Here is a 19,360-nt window from a genome sequence, read left to right on the forward strand (position 1 = left end):
AACAATGTTAAACAGCTGACTTCAGACAACAAGAAAAAAAAAATCCTTTTGTCTCAATCCCTTATTGACCCTGGAACTGAAGCTTCGAGTCTCCAAGCGACATAAAGAGATCCAGACGCTTTTTTCTTTCCAAGCTCCTTAGATAATTTTGTCTTATACCGTTTTTTATTGGACTTTAGATCCCTGGTTAAGTCTCAGAAGGAGACACAAATCACTTTGCTGTTGCATCGGGGGGGGGGGGGGGGGGGGGGGGCATCCTCTGCCAGGTTAAACAGGTGGAGCTACTCACTGTAGCGACCTCTTTTTACATAAACAATGAGTCAAAAGATGTTTTCATGCTGTGGTAAACAAAAGTACAAAAACAATACGATTATTATAAAAAGAAGAAATCAAAACTGTACAATAGGGAAGCATTAAAATGAAATTTAAAAATAGAGACAAACAGTTTAACTAATCCAAACATATTTACCAGCGTATTTCATTCTTGTGCAGATTCACTTACAGAGGAACTGCAGGCATCATGAAAAGCAAATTAAACATCAGGAGAAAAGTGTAACAAGCACAAGCAGAAATTATTTGTTTTGACTAAACAATTCATCTACATTTGAGTAAACTTTAAAACAACGCAAAAATCCCGTCCTGCTGATATTAAGCTGCACAGAAAACAAAAGCTGTAAAAATAACATAATTTTGTCCATCTGTGGGATTTAGAGCATAACTGCACCAAAATAAGTGTTATTTTGTACAATCTTTGAGATATTGTTTACAGTCACAAAAATTCTGTCATGTTCATTAAGATGAAAAATTCCACTCAGAAAACTGTCTGATCCACTTTCTTTGCTCGCTGTGGGGTGTTTTCTCGATCGCAAGAGTGGTACGTTTTTTAAAGACTTTTTGCTGGAAAGTGTAACAGAGTGCTGAAACACACCACTGTCACTGAAGGGAACTTTGGAGTAAACAAAGTAATTTCCCTCCTTCGGAATGATAAGCCCTCCATCTTTGTCGATCATTCCCTGTAGAGGAGGGTCAGATACTTTCCGGCGCATCACTGCCTTTTCATGAAGTGCAGCTGATCCAGCTGTAGAGATTAAGAAAAAAACACACATAAATAGACAGTTTGTCACTGTACTGGGTCGTGTGACCCAGTGTGTGGGTTTTAATGTATTCATTCAATTTTATATATATAGCGCCAAATCACAACAACAGTCGCCTCAAGGTGCTTTATATTGTACAGTAGATCGTACAATAACAGATACAGAGAAAAACCCATCAATCATATGACCCCCTATGAGCAGCACTTTGGCGACAGTGGGAAGGAAAAACTCCCTTTTAACAGGAAGAAACCTCCAGCAGAACCAGGCTCAGGGAGGGGCGGGGCCATCTGCTGCGACCGGTTGGGGTGAGAGAAGGAAGACAGGATAAAGACATGCTGTGGAAGAGAGACAGAGGTTAATAACAGATATGATTCAATGCAGAGAGGTCTGTTAATACATAGTGAGTGAGAAAGGTGACTGGAAAGGAAAAACTCAATGCATCATGGGAATCCCCCGGCAGCCTACGTCTATTGCAGCATAACTAAGGGAGGATTCAGGGTCACCTGGTCCAGCCCTAACTATATGCTTTAGCAAAAGGGAAAGTTTGAAGCCTAATCTTAAAAGTAGAGATAGTGTCTGTCTCCTGAATCCAAACTGGAAGCTGGTTCCACAGAAGAGGGGCCTGAAAACTGAAGGCTCTGCCTCCCATTCTACTTTTAAATACTCTAGGAACAACAAGTAGGCCTGCAGAGCGAGAGCGAAGTGCTCTAATAGGGTGATATGGTACTACAAGGTCATTAAGATAAGATGGGGCCTGATTATTTAAGACCTTGTATGTGAGGAGCAGGATTTTGAATTCAATTCTGGATTTAACAGGAAGCCAATGAAGGGAAGCCAAAACAGGAGAAATCTGCTCTCTCTTTCTAGTCCCTGTCAGTACTCTTGCTGCAGCATTTTGGATTAACTGAAGGCTTTTCAGGGCGTCTTTATGACTTCCTGATAAGAATGAATTACAGTCATCCAGCCTGGAAGTAATAAATGCATGAACTAGTTTTTCAGCGTCACTCTGAGACAGGATATTTCTAATTTTAGAGATGTTGCACAAATGGAAGAAAGCAGTCTTACATATTTGTTTAATATGTGCGTTGAAGGACATTCATTGGTCAATACCAACTGCACGATTCCTCACAATGTTACTGGAGGCCAAGGTAATGCCATCCAGAGTAAGAATCTGGTTACCATATTTCAAAGATTTTCAGGGCCGAGTACAATAACCTCAGTTTGATCTGAATTAAGAAGCAGAAAGTTAGCGGCCATCCAGGTCTTTATGTCATTTCTGCAGTTTAACTAATTGGTGTGCCCCCCCCCCCCCCACCCCACCCCACACACACACACACACAGACAAAACATATTAATGATTGTACATTAACATAAAGCTGTTGTACACACACACATATGAAGAGAGAGAGAGTATGCATAGTATGCAAACAGCTACCAAACAGCCATCATAATTTGTCATACAATGAGAAGAGGACAAATCAACAACTGACAATGACTAATTAATATTAAAATCTGTAACATAATGTATTGTTTGGAGTTTAGTCTGTTACTGTTGCTATTTTTACCATTTCTTCTTGGAGCAACTGTAACGCACATAATTTCCTTAGGGATTAATAAAGTTTTCTGATTCTGATTGTTTCAGGATGACCTGCCATTATCCAATCACACATCTGTTTACCTGCATCTTTTGCTCGTTTCTCCTCCTCTTCTTTTCTCTTTTTTCTAAACTGAGGACCTGATGGCTTTGAACTTTTCTTGTCCATCTTCCATTGGTTTTAATTTTGCACTCCAGTATGAACACAAATCCCCCAACCCGAGGATCACCACAACATAACCTAACAGACCTACACCTTAGTTCACAGATTCACTTTGTCTAAGGTGCATTTCTGGGATTTCACACAACCCAGGATTCAAATCATGAATCCATAATGGGCTTGGATTTACAACATTATAAATGAAATGTTCTCTATTTGGAAGCCCCTCCCCTTTCGACGGGTCGTGTGTGAGACTTTAAATCATCAAACTGTAAATTTTAAATTGTTATTGATCCCTTTACCCCGAGTCCTAAAGTGTATATTTATTTTCTTACTCTTCTTATATTTATTGTTGGTTTACTTGCACTGCTGTAACTGGAGCCTCGTCGTCTCGTCTCTCTATGTACTGGACTGTATGTAGCGGAGATGACAATAAAGTTTACTTTGAATTTAGCAGCAAGCAGGCGCACCTCGCAAACGGAGGGCGCCCTTACTCCCAGCAAATGGGCGATAGAAAACCGATTGGTGCCTGTGCCATTCACAATATGCGCTGGCTGACGTCGGGGCAGCATGAGTACGCCGCCCCCACCACGATGCCGCCCCGGGCAACCGCTCGTGTCGCCCGTATCTAAAACCGCTACTGATTAGGGGTACTAAATGAGATGAGAGCTAAATTTAAGCAGAAAGTGGTTAAGTTAGTACACTGGTCAAATGTCCTGTGAATAAACTACAATTCCTTAACGAGTGAACTGAGTTTGTTTCTCCTTAAAACAAATGCAGGTTTGGCTGGGCACCACCAACAGAACCAGCTTAGGCAGCATAATAACAGAACTTACATTAACATTAGTGTAATTGATCCTGATGTTTGTGCGGGACTGTAAAGTGATATTCATTCATCCATCTCTAACTTCCTTTTTTCTATTTCCGTTTTCTTTTTTTCTAATTTGTTTTCCTTTTTCCTATTTCTATTGTGTTTTGTGTGCTTTTTTGAGTTTTTCTATTTGCTTTTGCTTTCTTGAGTTGCAGTTGTGTGTGGACCCTCAGGGCCACCATATCCATATTCATGTGGGTGTCAAATTACATTCACCGTGACACTTTCACTTTCTGAACTATGTATTTAGATTCTTTGTTAGAAAAGAGAGGAAGTTCAACGACAGAAGGATACGGTGAACACTGAAATACAGGGAATATCAGGATACTGACACTTCAACACGATGCTGCTGATTCCATGTTACAAACAGAAGTTTTACAGAAGTCAAAGCTAAAAGTGAAAGTAAGTTTGAAGAAACTTCTTGAGTGGACACCTCATTGTTTTCATTGTTGTCACTCAAGGACAAAATGGCTTCTCAGTTGGAAAATGATCTCTCCTGTCCCGTCTGCCACGACATCTATAGAGATCCTGTCATCCTGTCATGCAGCCACAGCTTCTGTCGATTCTGTTTGCAGACGTGGTGGAGAAAGAATCTACAACACAACTGCCCACTTTGTAAGAAGATAAACCTGTCAAATGATCTGACCTGTAACTTGGTGTTAAAGAACCTGTGTGAGGCTTTCTTACTGCAGAGAGATAAAAAAGCTTCTGCAGTGTCTGAGCCTCTCTGCAGTCTGCACCATGAGAAACTCAGACTTTTTTGTTTGGATCATCAGCAGCCGGTGTGTGTCGTCTGTCGAGATTCAAAAGCACACAAAGACCACAGATTCAGACCTATTGATGAAGCTGCAGACGATCACAGAGAGGAGCTTCAGAAACACCTGAAGCCCTTACAAGATAAACTGAAGGTGTTTGAACAAGTCAAAGGAAACTTTGATCAAACTGCAGAACATATAAAGGTCCAGGCACAGCAGACAGAGAAGCAGATAAAGGAGGAGTTTAAAAAGCTTCAGCAGTTTCTCCAAAATGAAGAGGAGGCCAGGCTGGCTGCTCTGAGGCAGGAAGAAGAGCAGAAGTTAAGAAAAATGGAGGAGAAGATTGAGTCTCTGAGTAGAGAAATAAAAACTCTTTCAGAAACAATCAGAGCCACAGAGGAGCAACTGAGAGCTGAAGACGTCTCATTCCTCCACAACTACAAGGTTTCAGTGAACAGAGTCAAGCAGCGCCCCCTGCTGGATGCTCCACAGCTGGTCTCAGGAGCTCTGATCGATGTGGCCAAACACCTGGGCAACCTGACCTACAACATCTGGAATAAGATGAAGGAGATGGTCTCCTACACTCCTGTGATTCTGGATCCAAACACAGCTCATCCACAACTCATCTTATCTGACGATCTGACCAGTGTGAGTCTTGGAGGGAGACAGAAGGTTCCTGATAATCCAGAGAGGTGTCACTCTTGTGAAATTGTCTTGGGCTCTGAGGGCTTCAAATCAGGGACTCACATTTGGGATGTTGAGGTTGGAGAAGAGGTAGTTTGGGCTGTTGGTGTTATAAATGAGTCTTATGAGAGAAAGGTACGAGCACTGTCAGGTTTCTGGCAATTAAGTTTCCATGATGAAAAGTACATAGTAGCAACAACACCAGATACATATAAAGTTTTGTCGGTAAAAAAGCTGCAGAGGGTCAGAGTCCAGCTGGAGTATGACAGAGGGAAGCTCTCATTCTTTGATCTGGATGCCTACACACTCATACACACCTTCGAACACAATTTCAATGAGAAGCTGTTTCCTTATCTTTTGACTGAGAAGAAACCACTGAAGATATTACCAGTGATCTTGAAAGTGGACGAGCATATAACTCCTCTATCAACACGTTTTAGATCTCATTTTGAAACCAGTAAAAAGTCCTAGCATAAATAGTTCCAAGATACTAAGAAAGAGCAAAAAAAGAATCCACACACATCCTCCTCATCCTGTACATATTTGTTTCCAGGCAGTTCTTGTTTCTTTAACAACATGAAGATACAGTTACAGAAATATTCAGCTACGGTATTTGCTGCTGAGATTTTTACAATATCATATAAAATACACCCAACAAACTCACATACACAACTTTATCTGGGAATAAGAAAAAAAACAGACATGGATACAAGCGTGAGGAGCGTCTACAGAACAGCAGGGGGCGCTCTTCAACCATTAAATGCAGCTGAATATAATAATGTAGGTAGTTCCACCTACCACCTACATGTTTATGCCTAACAAGCACTGAGTTTAAAGCCTCCACAATTATTTTAAAAAGTGATTTTGCCAAACTGGAAAATTGAAAAAAAAGTGTCAGTTTTATTAAACTGCTAAACTGTCTTCAATAATCTGTTGTGTGTAAAGACTTTTATTTTTGGCCTCTTCAGCTCAACTTCAACTTTTTGTTTTCCTTTCTAAGAAGACTGTCAGCTGTTCACTAGTGCTGGGCTCTGAGGGCTTTGACTCAGAGATTGTGATCTTGAAGTCAGAAATGATGAGGACTGAACCCTTGGCCTTGGTCTTGTCTAAGAAAGGGACAAACACAGACTGGATTCTGGGAAATATATTTGTTCGAAGGAACTAACGCGGCAGCCTCTTCATCACTTCCATGTATATTTGTTTCAGTGAAGAAGGTCCAGAGGGTGGGAGGTTAGCTGGACTGTAACAGAGAGATGCTCTCATTCTTTGACGTGAACATTAACACACACCTACATGCCTTCAAGCTCAGTTTCACAGAGAAGTTGTTTCCACACTGTTGTGATTGAAAATGTTTGATTTATTTTACTAAATTAGGTGGTTATAATCATTTTCATACATTTACTGCAAATGTGCTCATAATGAGTTGGCGCTCAGTCTTCTGAAGGTCATAAGCTTTGTTCGGCTTTACTGTCTGGACTGATATATTGTAGGAAATGACTTAGAGTGCAGAGGGGTAATTGCAAACACGCTTACACACATAGATTATGATTAGAATAAGTCTTTGGGTCAGAGAGTTCTGAATATGATTTTCTAAACCAGCTTTGAATCACTAGAAGAACAATGGATAATAGCATTAGATTATCAAGGCTATAGGCAGAGAGGTGTTTCGCTTTTCTGTCTCTTACAGAGGAGGGAGCAGATACCAGACGAGGTCATGGAGATATGAGGATGCTTCGGAGCAGACACCAAGACTGCGTCCATGCGGGAGGAAGTTAGCTGTTATAATCGATGTTTTTGTCTCACTATATAATGTTGTACAGCCCGTTTGAGGGTCATCCTTTTTGTCAAACATGCTGTTGGTTCACATAGAAGTCCTCAGCGCTGTGTAAACTTTCAACTGCAAAAAGCAAAATAAATCCTTTTTAAAGAGACATACCTTTTTTCTGTGATTCCTTCCAAAAATTATGAACACAACAATACACTGAAACCAAAGCATGAACCACAGAAGAAATCACCCCTCACTCAAAGAGTCTCATGACATCGACATCAGACTCTGCAGGCTGGGGAGATCACAAAGCTGTGTTGGCGAAAGGTGCCGCAAGCTGGGCGGGGCATTATGATGGTTGCTATCAGTGGGCTGGGGGGCAGACTGCGGAGTGGTGAGGGCTGTTTAGAAATTTATTTAAGAATACAGACAACTTATCAAAAAAGTATCCTTGTGTCAGACACAGATATGTACACAGACACTGGACAGTATTTTATTACCTGGTATTTTCACTCGAGGCGCCTGGGGAAACCGGTTTTTGTAGGCTGCTCATCCTCTGAGTCAGTATATGTGTACTGGGGATTTGGTCTGAAGAAAAGAAGTTAAAAACGGTCATAAGTAATTGTAAATGTGCTTTTGGCATATTTTTTCCTAAAGTTACAGTTTGATTTCTAACAACACACACAGGAAACAGAGACGTGCAAGAAGGTACAGTATGCAAGGAATTTTTGAAGTGCACAAGTGTACATGGCTTTGCATTTTTAAAAAGTTTACAAACTTCCACCTTTTGGACTATATTATGTGGTGATATTGCAGTATGCGAGCACCACAGATATGTATAAAAGACAAGATCATAAATTCTTAACAATCAAAGATATGTTTGTGAATAAAAAAGTTTTACTTGTGCTTTCTTTTAAGACTGGTCTGGGTTTCTGCTTCAGACTGAAGGTCAGAGTGTTCACGTAGAGATCTCTGAAGACTGCGTTCTGCTTCGTGAAATGTGCCTGGAAATACAAACACAATGTACGGCCAGGCATGCATTACGTGTGGACAAAAGGTGCAAACGCATAGAAAAATCAGCGTTTTCAAAAATACGCTGGTACGTGTGGACGTAACCTTATTCATTATTCAAGGCACAAACGGAAAGTCATGTACGCGTGCAGCGTAAAGTTAGGTGAGCGTGCAACGTACAGTCACGTGGGCATGCCGCGTGAGCTTTCGAACTAAGTCTAAAGTTTTCGTGTGCGAATAGACTATGGCTGTGTCCCAATTCAGGGTCTGCAGGCTAGGTTTCTTTGAAAATACTTTCTTATATCCAGGTTCTTCCTCTGTGCTGCCATCCTCCTCTCCTCCTGGCAGCGCAGGGTTGCCGCTGCTAAAACTAAACAGAGCTCCCTGAAAGGCTCAGCCAATCACATTGGCCATATTTTTGTCACATGCGTAGGACTCCGGTAGAGAACGTAATTTAACTCTTTCTGCACCACTAGGTGAACGAGACGCTGACAGATCGTTTTTTTTTCTTTCTATCGTGTTTGTTTTTCTTTACTAGAAGAGATCAAATTATTGGTGGGGACAATTCAATAATCGCTGGATATTGACCCTGTGCACGAGAAAATGCTAACTTCCTGGTTTGAGACCGGATGTGGGGTTGTACATTTCCGGTAACTTTACTTTGCGGTCAATCGCTACTGCGAAGATATCCTCCAAAATTGATGTCCAAAACTCGAAAACGGAAAGATCGCGTTAAGTTACAAAGAGCAGAAGGTGGGAACACTCACCACTGTTGTGTCATAAAAAAAATCTAATGATCAATTTTGACGTTTAAAGAGTTTAAACCGAAGCAGAACTGCATCACTGCAGCAGAAGACACATCGTCCACATTCAGAAGCACATCTCTGTATAGTGACTTATCTTATGATTTAAACAGGCAAATGTTCAGCATTCAAACTACAGGTGAAGAATAGTCAAACCAGATGTTCCCCGTTATGTCGATACCAGCTAGTCAAGTACACACCTACACAGCATGTTAACAAACTGTGAAAAAAAGCCACACAAAAAATGAACGATTGCTGGTAACGGTTTCGATACATTAGTATTTACAAGGGTATGTTGTGACTTACCTTCAAAATTACAGCGGTCCCTCGCTATAACGCGGTTCACATTTCACCTCGCTGTTTCGCGGATTTTTTAGTGCAAGTTTGCATGCTTCTTTTTTTTTTACATCACATTGTGTCCTGCGTCCTGATCGCTGCAGACGATCCCCTCCATGACGTCTCTCCTGTACAGTACAGAATCGCTGCATCGATCGCTAGCAGTGTGACTCTGAAGTGCAGTACTGTATGTCCACGAAACGTTTTGCACCGTCAAAAAATAAAATTGGCTACTATATTTCACCTATCGCTGGTTATTTTTAGAACATAACACCCGCGATAAAGAGGGACAGCTGAGAAATATAACATTTGAATCCCTTTTCTCTTTTGCTCTGAGGCACGGGAAAAAATATCAACAAGTCGATGAACATCATTTACAGATATATTGGGTAAATGCCCGAGACATCTATAGAAATGTAAATCGCCGCTTGATTCATTCATTTGCTTAACTTGTTTTGGACCGTAAACAGGGCGCGAATAGGACACCGGAAACAAAGCTCGCCACAGGAGTTTCCGCACCGGAAGTAGCATATGCTAACGTGCACATAGTCAATTGGTGGGGACATGTCCCTTCCGTCCATGCCAAATCTACGCCCTTGTCTTAACCCAACTGAGCATTTCACTTGTTGAAGACTAAACTTTGGGCAAAAAGGCCTACAAACAAACAGCAACTGACAGCTGCTGCAGTAAAGGCCTGGCAGAGCATTAGAAAGGAGGAAACCAAGCATCTGGTGATTTCCATGAATTCAACACTTCAGACTGCCAGTTACGTATGTCAACACAGGGGCTCCCAGAGGACTGTGAACTTAGGAAGGGCAGGTTTTCGAACAAGAGCGACAGGATTAACCCGTCCTGTGTGCCAGAGAGGACTCGGATCTACTATGACAACTGTAACTTGCCATGTTTCAGTACAAAGGCTAGGTTGATTGAAAATAACATTAAGTTATTTGAACTCCTCGTAGATGTCACATACATACTTAAATGTACGACTGCTGAGCCAGACAGAACTGCTCTCAAGTGTTGCAATAAAACTGGCACCAAACAAAAAAAAGAAAGAAAGAAAACTTCAGGCTGCCATTGTCAGTGAAGGCATGGCAGCCTGAACCAAGTAACGAAGCAGACGTTTTATTTTCAGGTATTTATTTTGTTCAATTACTTTTGAGCCCCTGAAGTAAAGGGATTGTGTTCTACAACACCTCTCTCCACTCCATGTAGAAATGAATCACACACCCTTTTAAGTATGCATCTTACTCATTCATTGCTCATACTGGTGTCAAATTACATTCACCGTGACACTTTCAGTTTCTGGACTATATATTTAGATTCTTTGTTGGAAAAGAGAGGAAGTTCAACGACAGAAGGATACGGTGAACACTGAAATACAGGGAAAATCAGGATACTGACACTTCAACACGATGCTGCTGATTCCATGTTACAAACAGAAGTTTTACAGAAGTCACAGCTAAAAGGGAAAGTAAGTTTGAAGAAACTTCTTGAGTGGACACCTCATTGTTTTCATTGTTGTCACTCCAGGACAAAATGTCTTCTCAGTCGGAAAAGGATCTCTCCTGTCCCGTCTGCCACGACATCTATAGAGATCCTGTCATCCTGTCATGCAGCCACAGCTTCTGTCGATTCTGTTTGCAGACGTGGTGGAGCAAGAATCTACAACACAACTGCCCACTTTGTAAGAAGATAAACCTGTCAAATGATCTGACCTGTAACTTGGTGTTAAAGAACCTGTGTGAGGCTTTCTTACTGCAGAGAGATAAAAAAGCTTCTGCAGTGTCTGAGCCTCTCTGCAGTCTGCACCATGAGAAACTCAAACTTTTCTGTTTGGATCATCAGCAGCCGGTGTGTGTTGTCTGTCGAGATTCAATAGCACACAAAAACCACAGCTTCAGACCTATTGATGAAGCTGCACACGGTCACAGAAAAGAGCTAAAGGAATTGCTGTTACCCTCAAAGGTGTTAAAGATGATCACTGAATACACTAAAAGAAACTTTGACCAAATAGCAGAAACCATTAAGGTCCAGGCCCAGCAGACAGAAGAGCAAATTCATGAGGAGTTTAAAAAGCTTCAGCAGTTTCTACAAAAGGAAGAAAATGCCAGGATCACTGCTCTGAGGACAGAAGAGAAACAGAAGAGTCAGAGGATGAAGGAGAAGACTGAGGATCTGAACAGAACAATGGAAACTCTTTCAGAAACAATCAGAGCCACAGAGGAGCAACTGAGAGCTGAAGACGTCGAGTTTCTCCAGAGCTACAAGGTTTCAGTCAACAGAGTCAAGAAGCGCCCCCTGCTGGATGCTCCACAGCTGGACTCAGGAGTCCTGATGGATGTGACCAAACACCTGGGCAACCTGACCTACAACATCTGGAATAAGATGAAGGAGATGGTCTCCTACACTCCTGTGATTCTGGATCCAAACACAGCTCATCCACAACTCATCATGTCTGATGATCTGACCAGTGTGGCATTTGGAGGGAGACAGAAGGTTCCTGATAATCCAGAGAGGTTTGACTATAATAAAATTGTCCTGGGCTCTGAGGGCTTCAACTCAGGGACTCACATTTGGGATGTTGAGGTTGGAGAAGAGGGATTTTGGGGCTTTGGTGTTGTAAACGAGTCTTATGAGAGAAAGATACAAGCACTGTCAGGATACTGGCAATTATGTTTCCAGGATGAAAAGTACATAGTAGCAACAACACCATATACATATAAATTTTTGTCAGTAAAGAAGCTGCAGAGGGTCAGAGTTCAGCTGGAGTATGACAGAGGGAAGCTCTCATTCTTTGATCTGGATGCCAACACACTCATACACACCTTCAAATACAATTTCACTGAGAAGCTGTTTCCTTATGTTGGTACTGAGAAGAAACCACTGAAGATATTACCAGTGATCTTGAAAGTGGACGAGCATATAACTCCTCTATCAACAGGTTTTTGGTCTCATTTTGAAACCAGTAAAAAGTCCCAGCATTAATAGTTGCAAGATACTAAGAAAGAGCAAATGCTTTCACAGATTTTTCACTTATTCATTGTTTGTCCTATTTTAAGATCTGATTTCTGAATGATTCTTTCTTCTTTTTCTAGCTACTAGGAAATAAATTTGCCGTTTGAGAAAAACTATCATGGTTTTTTGTCCTAAAGTTAAAATGTGACCTGTTGTACAAGATACAAACGATTGATCAAGTCTGAGCTGCAGTTTTGTATTTGAAGTTCTTGTTTCTTTTACAACATGAAGATACCATTACAGAAATATTCAGCTACGGTATTTTCTGCTGAGATTTGAATTTTAACAATATCATATAAAATACACCCAACAAACTCACATGCACAACTTTATCTGGGAATAAAAAAAAAACAGACATGAACATAAGAATGAGGAGCGTCTACAGAACAGCAGGGGGCGCTCTTCAACCATTAGATGCAGCTGAATATAATAATGTAGGTAGTTCCACCTACATGTTTATGCCTAACAAGCACTGAGTTTAAAGCCTCCACAATTATTTTAAAAAGTGATTTTGCCAAACTGGGAAATTGGGAAAAAAAAATGTCAGTTTTATTAAACTGCTAAACTGTCTTCAATAATCTGTTGTGTGTAAAGACTTTTATTTTTGGCCTCTTCAGCTCAACTTCAACTTTTTGTTTTCCTTTCTAAGAAGACTGTCAGCTGTTCACTTGTGCTGGGCTCTGAGGGCTTTGACTCAGAGATTGTGATCTTGAAGTCAGAAATGATGAGGACTGAACCCTTGGCCTTGGTCTTGTCTAAGAAAGGGACAAACACAGACTGGATTCTGGGAAATATATTTGTTTGAAGGAACTAACGCGGCAGCCTCTTCATCACTTCCATGTATATTTGTTTCAGTGAAGAAGGTCCAGAGGGTGGGAGGTTAGCTGGACTGTAACAGAGAGATGCTCTCATTCTTTGATGTGAACATTAACACACACCTACATGCCTTCAAGCTCAGTTTCACAGAGAAGTTGTTTCCACACTGTTGTGATTGAAAATGTTTGATTTATTTTACTAAATTAGGTGGTTATAATCATTTTCATACATTTACTGCAAATGTTCTCATAATGAGTTGGTGCTCAGTCTTCTGAAGGTCATAAGCTTTGTTCGGCTTTACTGTCCGGACTGATATATTGTAGGAAATGACTTAGAGTGCAGAGGGGTAATTGCAAACACGTGTTGTGGAAGTTTTTCCACTTAAATAAAGTCTGCAGACGAGCGGTGAGCGGTAGCTAACATTCTTTTATTCCCATGCACACAACATACAACCAAGCTTGTGGAGCCCCCATGGCCGCGGGACAGACGGTCAGCAGAGTCTCACTGAGCCAAAGTCAACCTCTCAGTTAAATACCTTCTCCAGGAACAAAAGGCAGTACACAGCTGTTTCACACCTTAAAGTTCACACTCCCTTGCTACTTCCCAGAGTCCTCAAGAGACAAAAGACTGGTCCTCTGGAGTTCCTGTTTTCCCCCCAACATCTTTGCTACACCCCCTACCATTTGTCTTAAGTATGAGTGTCAGACATGTTAAAACAATGAAATAATGTGATTAATACCTTAGTGAAAGAAATTCCTCTACAATCCCACCCTTTGATTCTAAAATCAAGAATCACATTAAACCAGAATTTCTTTCCTGACATTCTGTATATTACATCAACATTATTGTACACTTAAAGGAGTTTCACACTGTGTATCCTCACTTCACTGTTCTCCCACCACCCTTTGTTCATCTTTAATCTTCCCCACAATCTAAGCTCTCACATGCAAATGGAAACAACAATGATACAGAGGAAAGGTCTTTCCCAGAGTGTCAAAGTACTTTGCATGGCAAAGTGAAACAGCATTAGGTGGTCAGTCTCTGTCACAGTTATGGCTCCTGGTGTCTGTGCCATTTACAGAGTCATAATTCCAACGCTGATCTTCCTTGCGCTGTCACTTTTGGAGCTTGGCACGCTCTCTGCATCCCTCGATTTCTGTTCCAACGCAGCTGTAGATTTAAGGCAGAGCACGTCGTACACCTTAGTTGTCTTCCTCAGCGTCAACGACGAAACTCTTTCATTTTATTTTTAAGATTTTGCTGTTCAAAATCTCCTCGTGACAATCCTTTGGAAAACCCACTGTCGTTTGTCTGTTGTCCTGCAGATGGTCCCTGCTTCTCACTGGTCCACTTGAAGTGTTGTCTCCTAGTCACAGTTTGCATCTGCGCCTCAGTCAATCCTTCCATATCCCTCATGTCATGGTTCCTGCAATTTAAAAATGAAAACTTCCCCGGAAAAACCCTCTTTTGCCCTATGTTAGCTTATCGCAATTAGACATACACAATAAAGTTGTGCATTGTCTCTTAAAAATTCTCAGGGCTTCTCCCCTGAAGTAGCTTTACTCCAGGCCCTATTGTAAGAAAAAACATTAGCCAGTGGTGTGTCCTGCTGTAAATCATGTGATTAGATCATATGATTAACCCTCTGCTGTGGAAAAAGTGATATAGATGTTAGCGCAGCGCGTCTGTATGCACACTTTCTCACAGTGACCTCTGCACTGTAAACAATACAAGGTCATGAATAACACACCGCTGGTAAATTCACAAAGACACAGAAAGTGGCAATTAAAAGGTTAAGTCAGCACGGCTCAAAAGCCCATGCAACCCAGGATGTTGCTGTCACCTTTCTGCTCCTGTAAAAAGAAACATACATATATACATCCACCCTTTTGTCTCTCTGGGTGGAGGTGCAATCTTGCATATTGGTGTCAAGTCAGTCAAGTTTTTGTCACTCCAGTCAATCCCCGTGTTTATTGCTGATAGCAGAACCTCTTGTGTCGCAATAAGTTTCTACTGCCAGCAATGACGTCAGTTCAAAAAAAAGAAAAAGAAAGAATTTAGACTGGATTACCTCGCGGAATCCTTTTTGCCAGGGACTTGTTTTCTGATTGTCCCAAATAAGTGGCTTTCTCCCGAGCCCATTTTAATTTTGGAGAAGCTCACTTGCGATTGTTCAACATGTTGTATAGCGCTTTCGTTTCTGATCTTGCAGGCCTGCTTGAAAAAGAGAAAATTGCCAAAACAAAAATCTCAGTGCACTGTTAAAAATCAAAAAAATATGAAGGCCTAGTTTAGAAGTTGTCTAAGCGTACTCCCTTAGAATGATAAAAAAAACCAAAACTAATTGGCAGGTTCAAAGTGGTACCAAAAGAAAATGCATCAGTAAATCCCCAAAACTTTCATCCACCAGTCACACACCTCACACAACAACAATATTCTATCAGATAATGAGTTTTGTTTTCCCCATGTACCCAGATGTGTGTCACGATAAGACCTCCCTCACACATCAGAAACCAGAAACTCAATAATCTATTAGTCCCCACTCATCTGACCCTCCCGCAGCATTCTGTTCACCCCTGCAATGATTCAATCATCCTTCCCCAAAAATAATACTAGTTCACTAGTCTATGTATCACTGCTTAACCCACTAAGTGAACCGGACAAGATGATGGTAACAGAAACGCTTAAAATGCTATTTGGTCTTCATGAGCTTCATTGCATGTGTGTTTGTGTTAGTAGGATTAATGCATTTTTCTGTTTGTGTTATTTTTTGTGTACCTCTCCTCTTTGCGGTGCTCCAGACACTTTTCAATTCTCCACGCAAGGCAGTCGTTTTTTCCTTCCCAATTTTCCTAAACCCAAATTTCATTCCCACACTACAACAGCCTTCCTCCATGTTGTCCCCTTCTCCTTTGACTGTGGTCTCATCTCATCTCTCCCCCTTGCAGCAGTTCAGTGAGAGTCAGTTGTCTTTCAGCTTTGTCCTGTGTTTTCCACGGTCTCATTTTGCCATTTTTGCGCCGAAAGTGGCAAATGTCCAACTCATGCAGTCTTTTCAAAAGTCCATTCACACAGTGAAGTTGCAGCTCGTTGGAAATGCACATCCATCCATCCAGTCATGATGATGCCATTTTTCTCCTTGCTGTCGCTGTCTTGCACAGCTGTTGCTGCTGGACCTTTTCTTCACTGCTCAGGATGCTGCTGTGAGCTCTTGAGATCCATCTCGTTGTTCTGGAACTGCATTTCTTGTCTTCAGGGAGAGATTCTTGGAGCTTGTGTTCTCAGGGTGACAAACACGTGGAAGTTAAGCTGTAAAACAATTTAGCCAAAGCTTGGCTTGAGTGTTTCTAATGGTGTTAACCTATAATTTTCTTCCGACTGCTGCATGTGGAAAATTGATCCAGGTCTGCTCTTCACCTGCAAGTGACACACTGAAACATTTTGATCATTCTTCTCATTGCTTAAAACAACACCTCTCCCCTCTCTGGTTCTGAACTCCCCTTTCTTAAAAACCCAGAGAGATTGTAGTTGTTCTACGTTGAAAAACACCAAACCCTCTTCCTATTTGCTTATTTTATCAACAATTCTGCTAAAAAAAAATTTTCGTGTGTGTCCACCCTAGGGGAGCTGGTGGCCTGCAGTACCACCTTCTCCCTCTAGTTGGAAACAACTGTTACACACATTTCTACACTCCTCTCTCTTTTTTTTTTTTTTTTGTTTTTGCTCCCCATTTTCAACATTTTGTAACCCCGTTTCTCACTGTATTTTTACACACACATCAACTTTTCCCACACAACCATTCTCTGCAATCTTACACACCACACATTTACTCAATTCTTACCACAGTCACGTATTGAGTTTTGTCTCTGGCCGCCTGGTGGAACGTCTGCCGATCTACTGGATCTAGATCCCATTTTACTACACGAGGCGTCCCCCGTGAGGCCCTTGCCTTCTACGGACCAAGGAACGAACACCGCCACTCCGTGCACTATAGTACACAGAGATGGATCCCGACAGTGTACCCGAACCGCCGTTCCTGTGACGTACTTGGACCGAACACAGGTCTGGGCCGGCTTCTCCCCAACAACGTGCGCGAGCCACTGTCCTTGTGATGAGCCGTACCCAACACAAGCCTGGGGCCTCAAACCACCAGGTTTTCCTCCCGGAGACTCGAACTCCGGGGTCGGCCAGCGTTCCCCCCCTCGGCCAGACAAAAAACTCTCCATGACTGTATACAAGTTAGCTACAACTCACCCATCTGCAGAAGTCCCCTCAAAATCGATGATCTCGGTGGTGACTGAAACACACGGCTCCGTGACTCCTCCATTTCCTTCGCTTCAACAGCTGGTAGGACAAAGGTACCTTTTCCCTCAGGGGTGATCAGCCCGTCCACGGAACCGTTGTTCAGCGACCACACGGACCACCCTGCTCGCAGCGCCATTTTGTTGTGGAAGTTTTTCCACTTAAATAAAGTCTGCAGACGAGCGGTGAGCGGTAGCTAACATTCTTTTATTCCATGCACACAACATACAACCAAGCTTGTGGAGCCCCCATGGCCGCGGGACAGACGGTCAGCAGAGTCTCACTGAGCCAAAGTCAACCTCTCAGTTAAATACCTTCTCCAGGAACAAAAGGCAGTACACAGCTGTTTCACACCTTAAAGTTCACACTCCCTTGCTACTTCCCAGAGTCCTCAAGAGACAAAAGACTGGTCCTCTGGAGTTCCTGTTTTCCCCCAACATCTTGCTACACCCCCTACCATTTGTCTTAAGTATGAGTGTCAGACATGTTAAAACAATGAAATAATGTGATTAATACCTTAGTGAAAGAAATTCCTCTACAATCCCACCCTTTGATTCTAAAATCAAGAATCACATTAAACCAGAATTTCTTTCCTGACATTCTGTATATTACATCAACATTATTGTACACTTAAAGGAGTTTCACACTGTGTATCCTCACTTCACTGTTCTCCCACCACCCTTTGTTCATCTTTAATCTTCCCCACAATCTAAGCTCTCACATGCAAATGGAAACAACAATGATACAGAGGAAAGGTCTTTCCCAGAGTGTCAAAGTACTTTGCATGGCAAAGTGAAACAGCATTAGGTGGTCAGTCTCTGTCACAGTTATGGCTCCTGGTGTCTGTGCCATTTACAGAGTCATAATTCCAACGCTGATCTTCCTTGCGCTGTCACTTTTGGAGCTTAGCACGCTCTCTGCATCCCTCGATTTCTGTTCCAACGCAGCTGTAGATTTAAGGCAGAGCACGTCGTACACCTTAGTTGTCTTCCTCAGCGTCAACGACGAAACTCTTTCATTTTATTTTTAAGATTTTGCTGTTCAAAATCTCCTCGTGACAATCCTTTGGAAAACCCACTGTCGTTTGTCTGTTGTCCTGCAGATGGTCCCTGCTTCTCACTGGTCCACTTGAAGTGTTGTCTCCTAGTCACAGTTTGCATCTGCGCCTCAGTCAATCCTTCCATATCCCTCATGTCATGGTTCCTGCAATTTAAAAATGAAAACTTCCCCGGAAAAACCCTCTTTTGCCCTATGTTAGCTTATCGCAATTAGACATACACAATAAAGTTGTGCATTGTCTCTTAAAAATTCTCAGGGCTTCTCCCCTGAAGTAGCTTTACTCCAGGCCCTATTGTAAGAAAAAACATTAGCCAGTGGTGTGTCCTGCTGTAAATCATGTGATTAGATCATATGATTAACCCTCTGCTGTGGAAAAAGTGATATAGATGTTAGCGCAGCGCGTCTGTATGCAGACTTTCTCACAGTGACCTCTGCACTGTAAACAATACAAGGTCATGAATAACACACCGCTGGTAAATTCACAAAGACACAGAAAGTGGCAATTAAAAGGTTAAGTCAGCACGGCTCAAAAGCCCATGCAACCCATTGCTGTCACCTTTCTGCTCCTGTAAAAAGAAACATACATATATACATCCACCCTTTTGTCTCTCTGGGTGGAGGTGCAATCTTGAATATTGGTGTCAAGTCAGTCAAGTTTTTGTCACTCCAGTCAATCCCCGTGTTTATTGCTGATAGCAGAACCTCTTGTGTCGCAATAAGTTTCTACTGCCAGCAATGACGTCAGTTCAAAAAAAAGAAAAAGAAAGAATTTAGACTGGATTACCTCGCGGAATCCTTTTTGCCAGGGACTTGTTTTCTGATTGTCCCAAATAAGTGGCTTTCTCCCGAGCCCATTTTAATTTTGGAGAAGCTCACTTGCGATTGATCAACATGTTGTATAGCGCTTTCGTTTCTGATCTTGCAGGCCTGCTTGAAAAAGAGAAAATTGCCAAAACAAAAATCTCAGTGCACTGTTAAAAATCAAAAAATATGAAGGCCTAGTTTAGAAGTTGTCTAAGCATACTCCCTTAGAATGATAAAAAAAACCAAAACTAATTGGCAGGTTCAAAGTGGTACCAAAAGAAAATGCAT

General features: G+C 41.8%; 2 protein-coding genes and 1 long non-coding RNA gene across 3 annotated transcripts; 2 read left to right on the plus strand and 1 right to left on the minus strand.

Annotated features, from left to right (window-relative positions):
* The first annotated feature begins 3,454 nt into the window (after window positions 1-3,454).
* Window positions 3,455-6,191, plus strand: LOC146517844 (nuclear factor 7, ovary-like). The gene has a single exon (XM_085159729.1). The coding sequence runs from the start codon at window positions 4,187-4,189 to the stop codon at window positions 5,627-5,629; it is 1,443 nt and encodes a 480-aa protein (XP_085015855.1). The 5' UTR covers window positions 3,455-4,186; the 3' UTR covers window positions 5,630-6,191.
* An 87-nt stretch (window positions 6,192-6,278) lies between these two features.
* LOC146517845 (uncharacterized) lies at window positions 6,279-8,510 on the minus strand. Its single transcript, XR_014874126.1, has 3 exons — window positions 7,825-8,510; window positions 7,424-7,511; window positions 6,279-7,324 (listed from the first exon to the last, which is right to left on the minus strand). It is a non-coding gene; the product is annotated as an uncharacterized LOC146517845 (long non-coding RNA).
* Window positions 8,511-9,892: 1,382 nt separating this feature from the next.
* Window positions 9,893-12,089, plus strand: LOC146517846 (zinc-binding protein A33-like). The gene has a single exon (XM_085159727.1). The coding sequence runs from the start codon at window positions 10,613-10,615 to the stop codon at window positions 12,059-12,061; it is 1,449 nt and encodes a 482-aa protein (XP_085015853.1). The 5' UTR covers window positions 9,893-10,612; the 3' UTR covers window positions 12,062-12,089.
* Window positions 12,090-19,360: the final 7,271 nt, after the last annotated feature.

This window comes from Neolamprologus multifasciatus, chromosome 5 (genome assembly GCF_963576455.1).
Source record: "Neolamprologus multifasciatus chromosome 5, fNeoMul1.2, whole genome shotgun sequence".
NCBI lineage: Eukaryota > Metazoa > Chordata > Actinopteri > Cichliformes > Cichlidae > Neolamprologus > Neolamprologus multifasciatus.

Excerpts from the sequence above, each read along its gene's own strand:
- LOC146517844 (XM_085159729.1), top strand. The coding sequence starts at position 4,187 with ATGGCTTCTCAGTTGGAAAATGATCTCTCCTGTCCCGTCTGCCACGAC.
- LOC146517846 (XM_085159727.1), top strand. The coding sequence starts at position 10,613 with ATGTCTTCTCAGTCGGAAAAGGATCTCTCCTGTCCCGTCTGCCACGAC.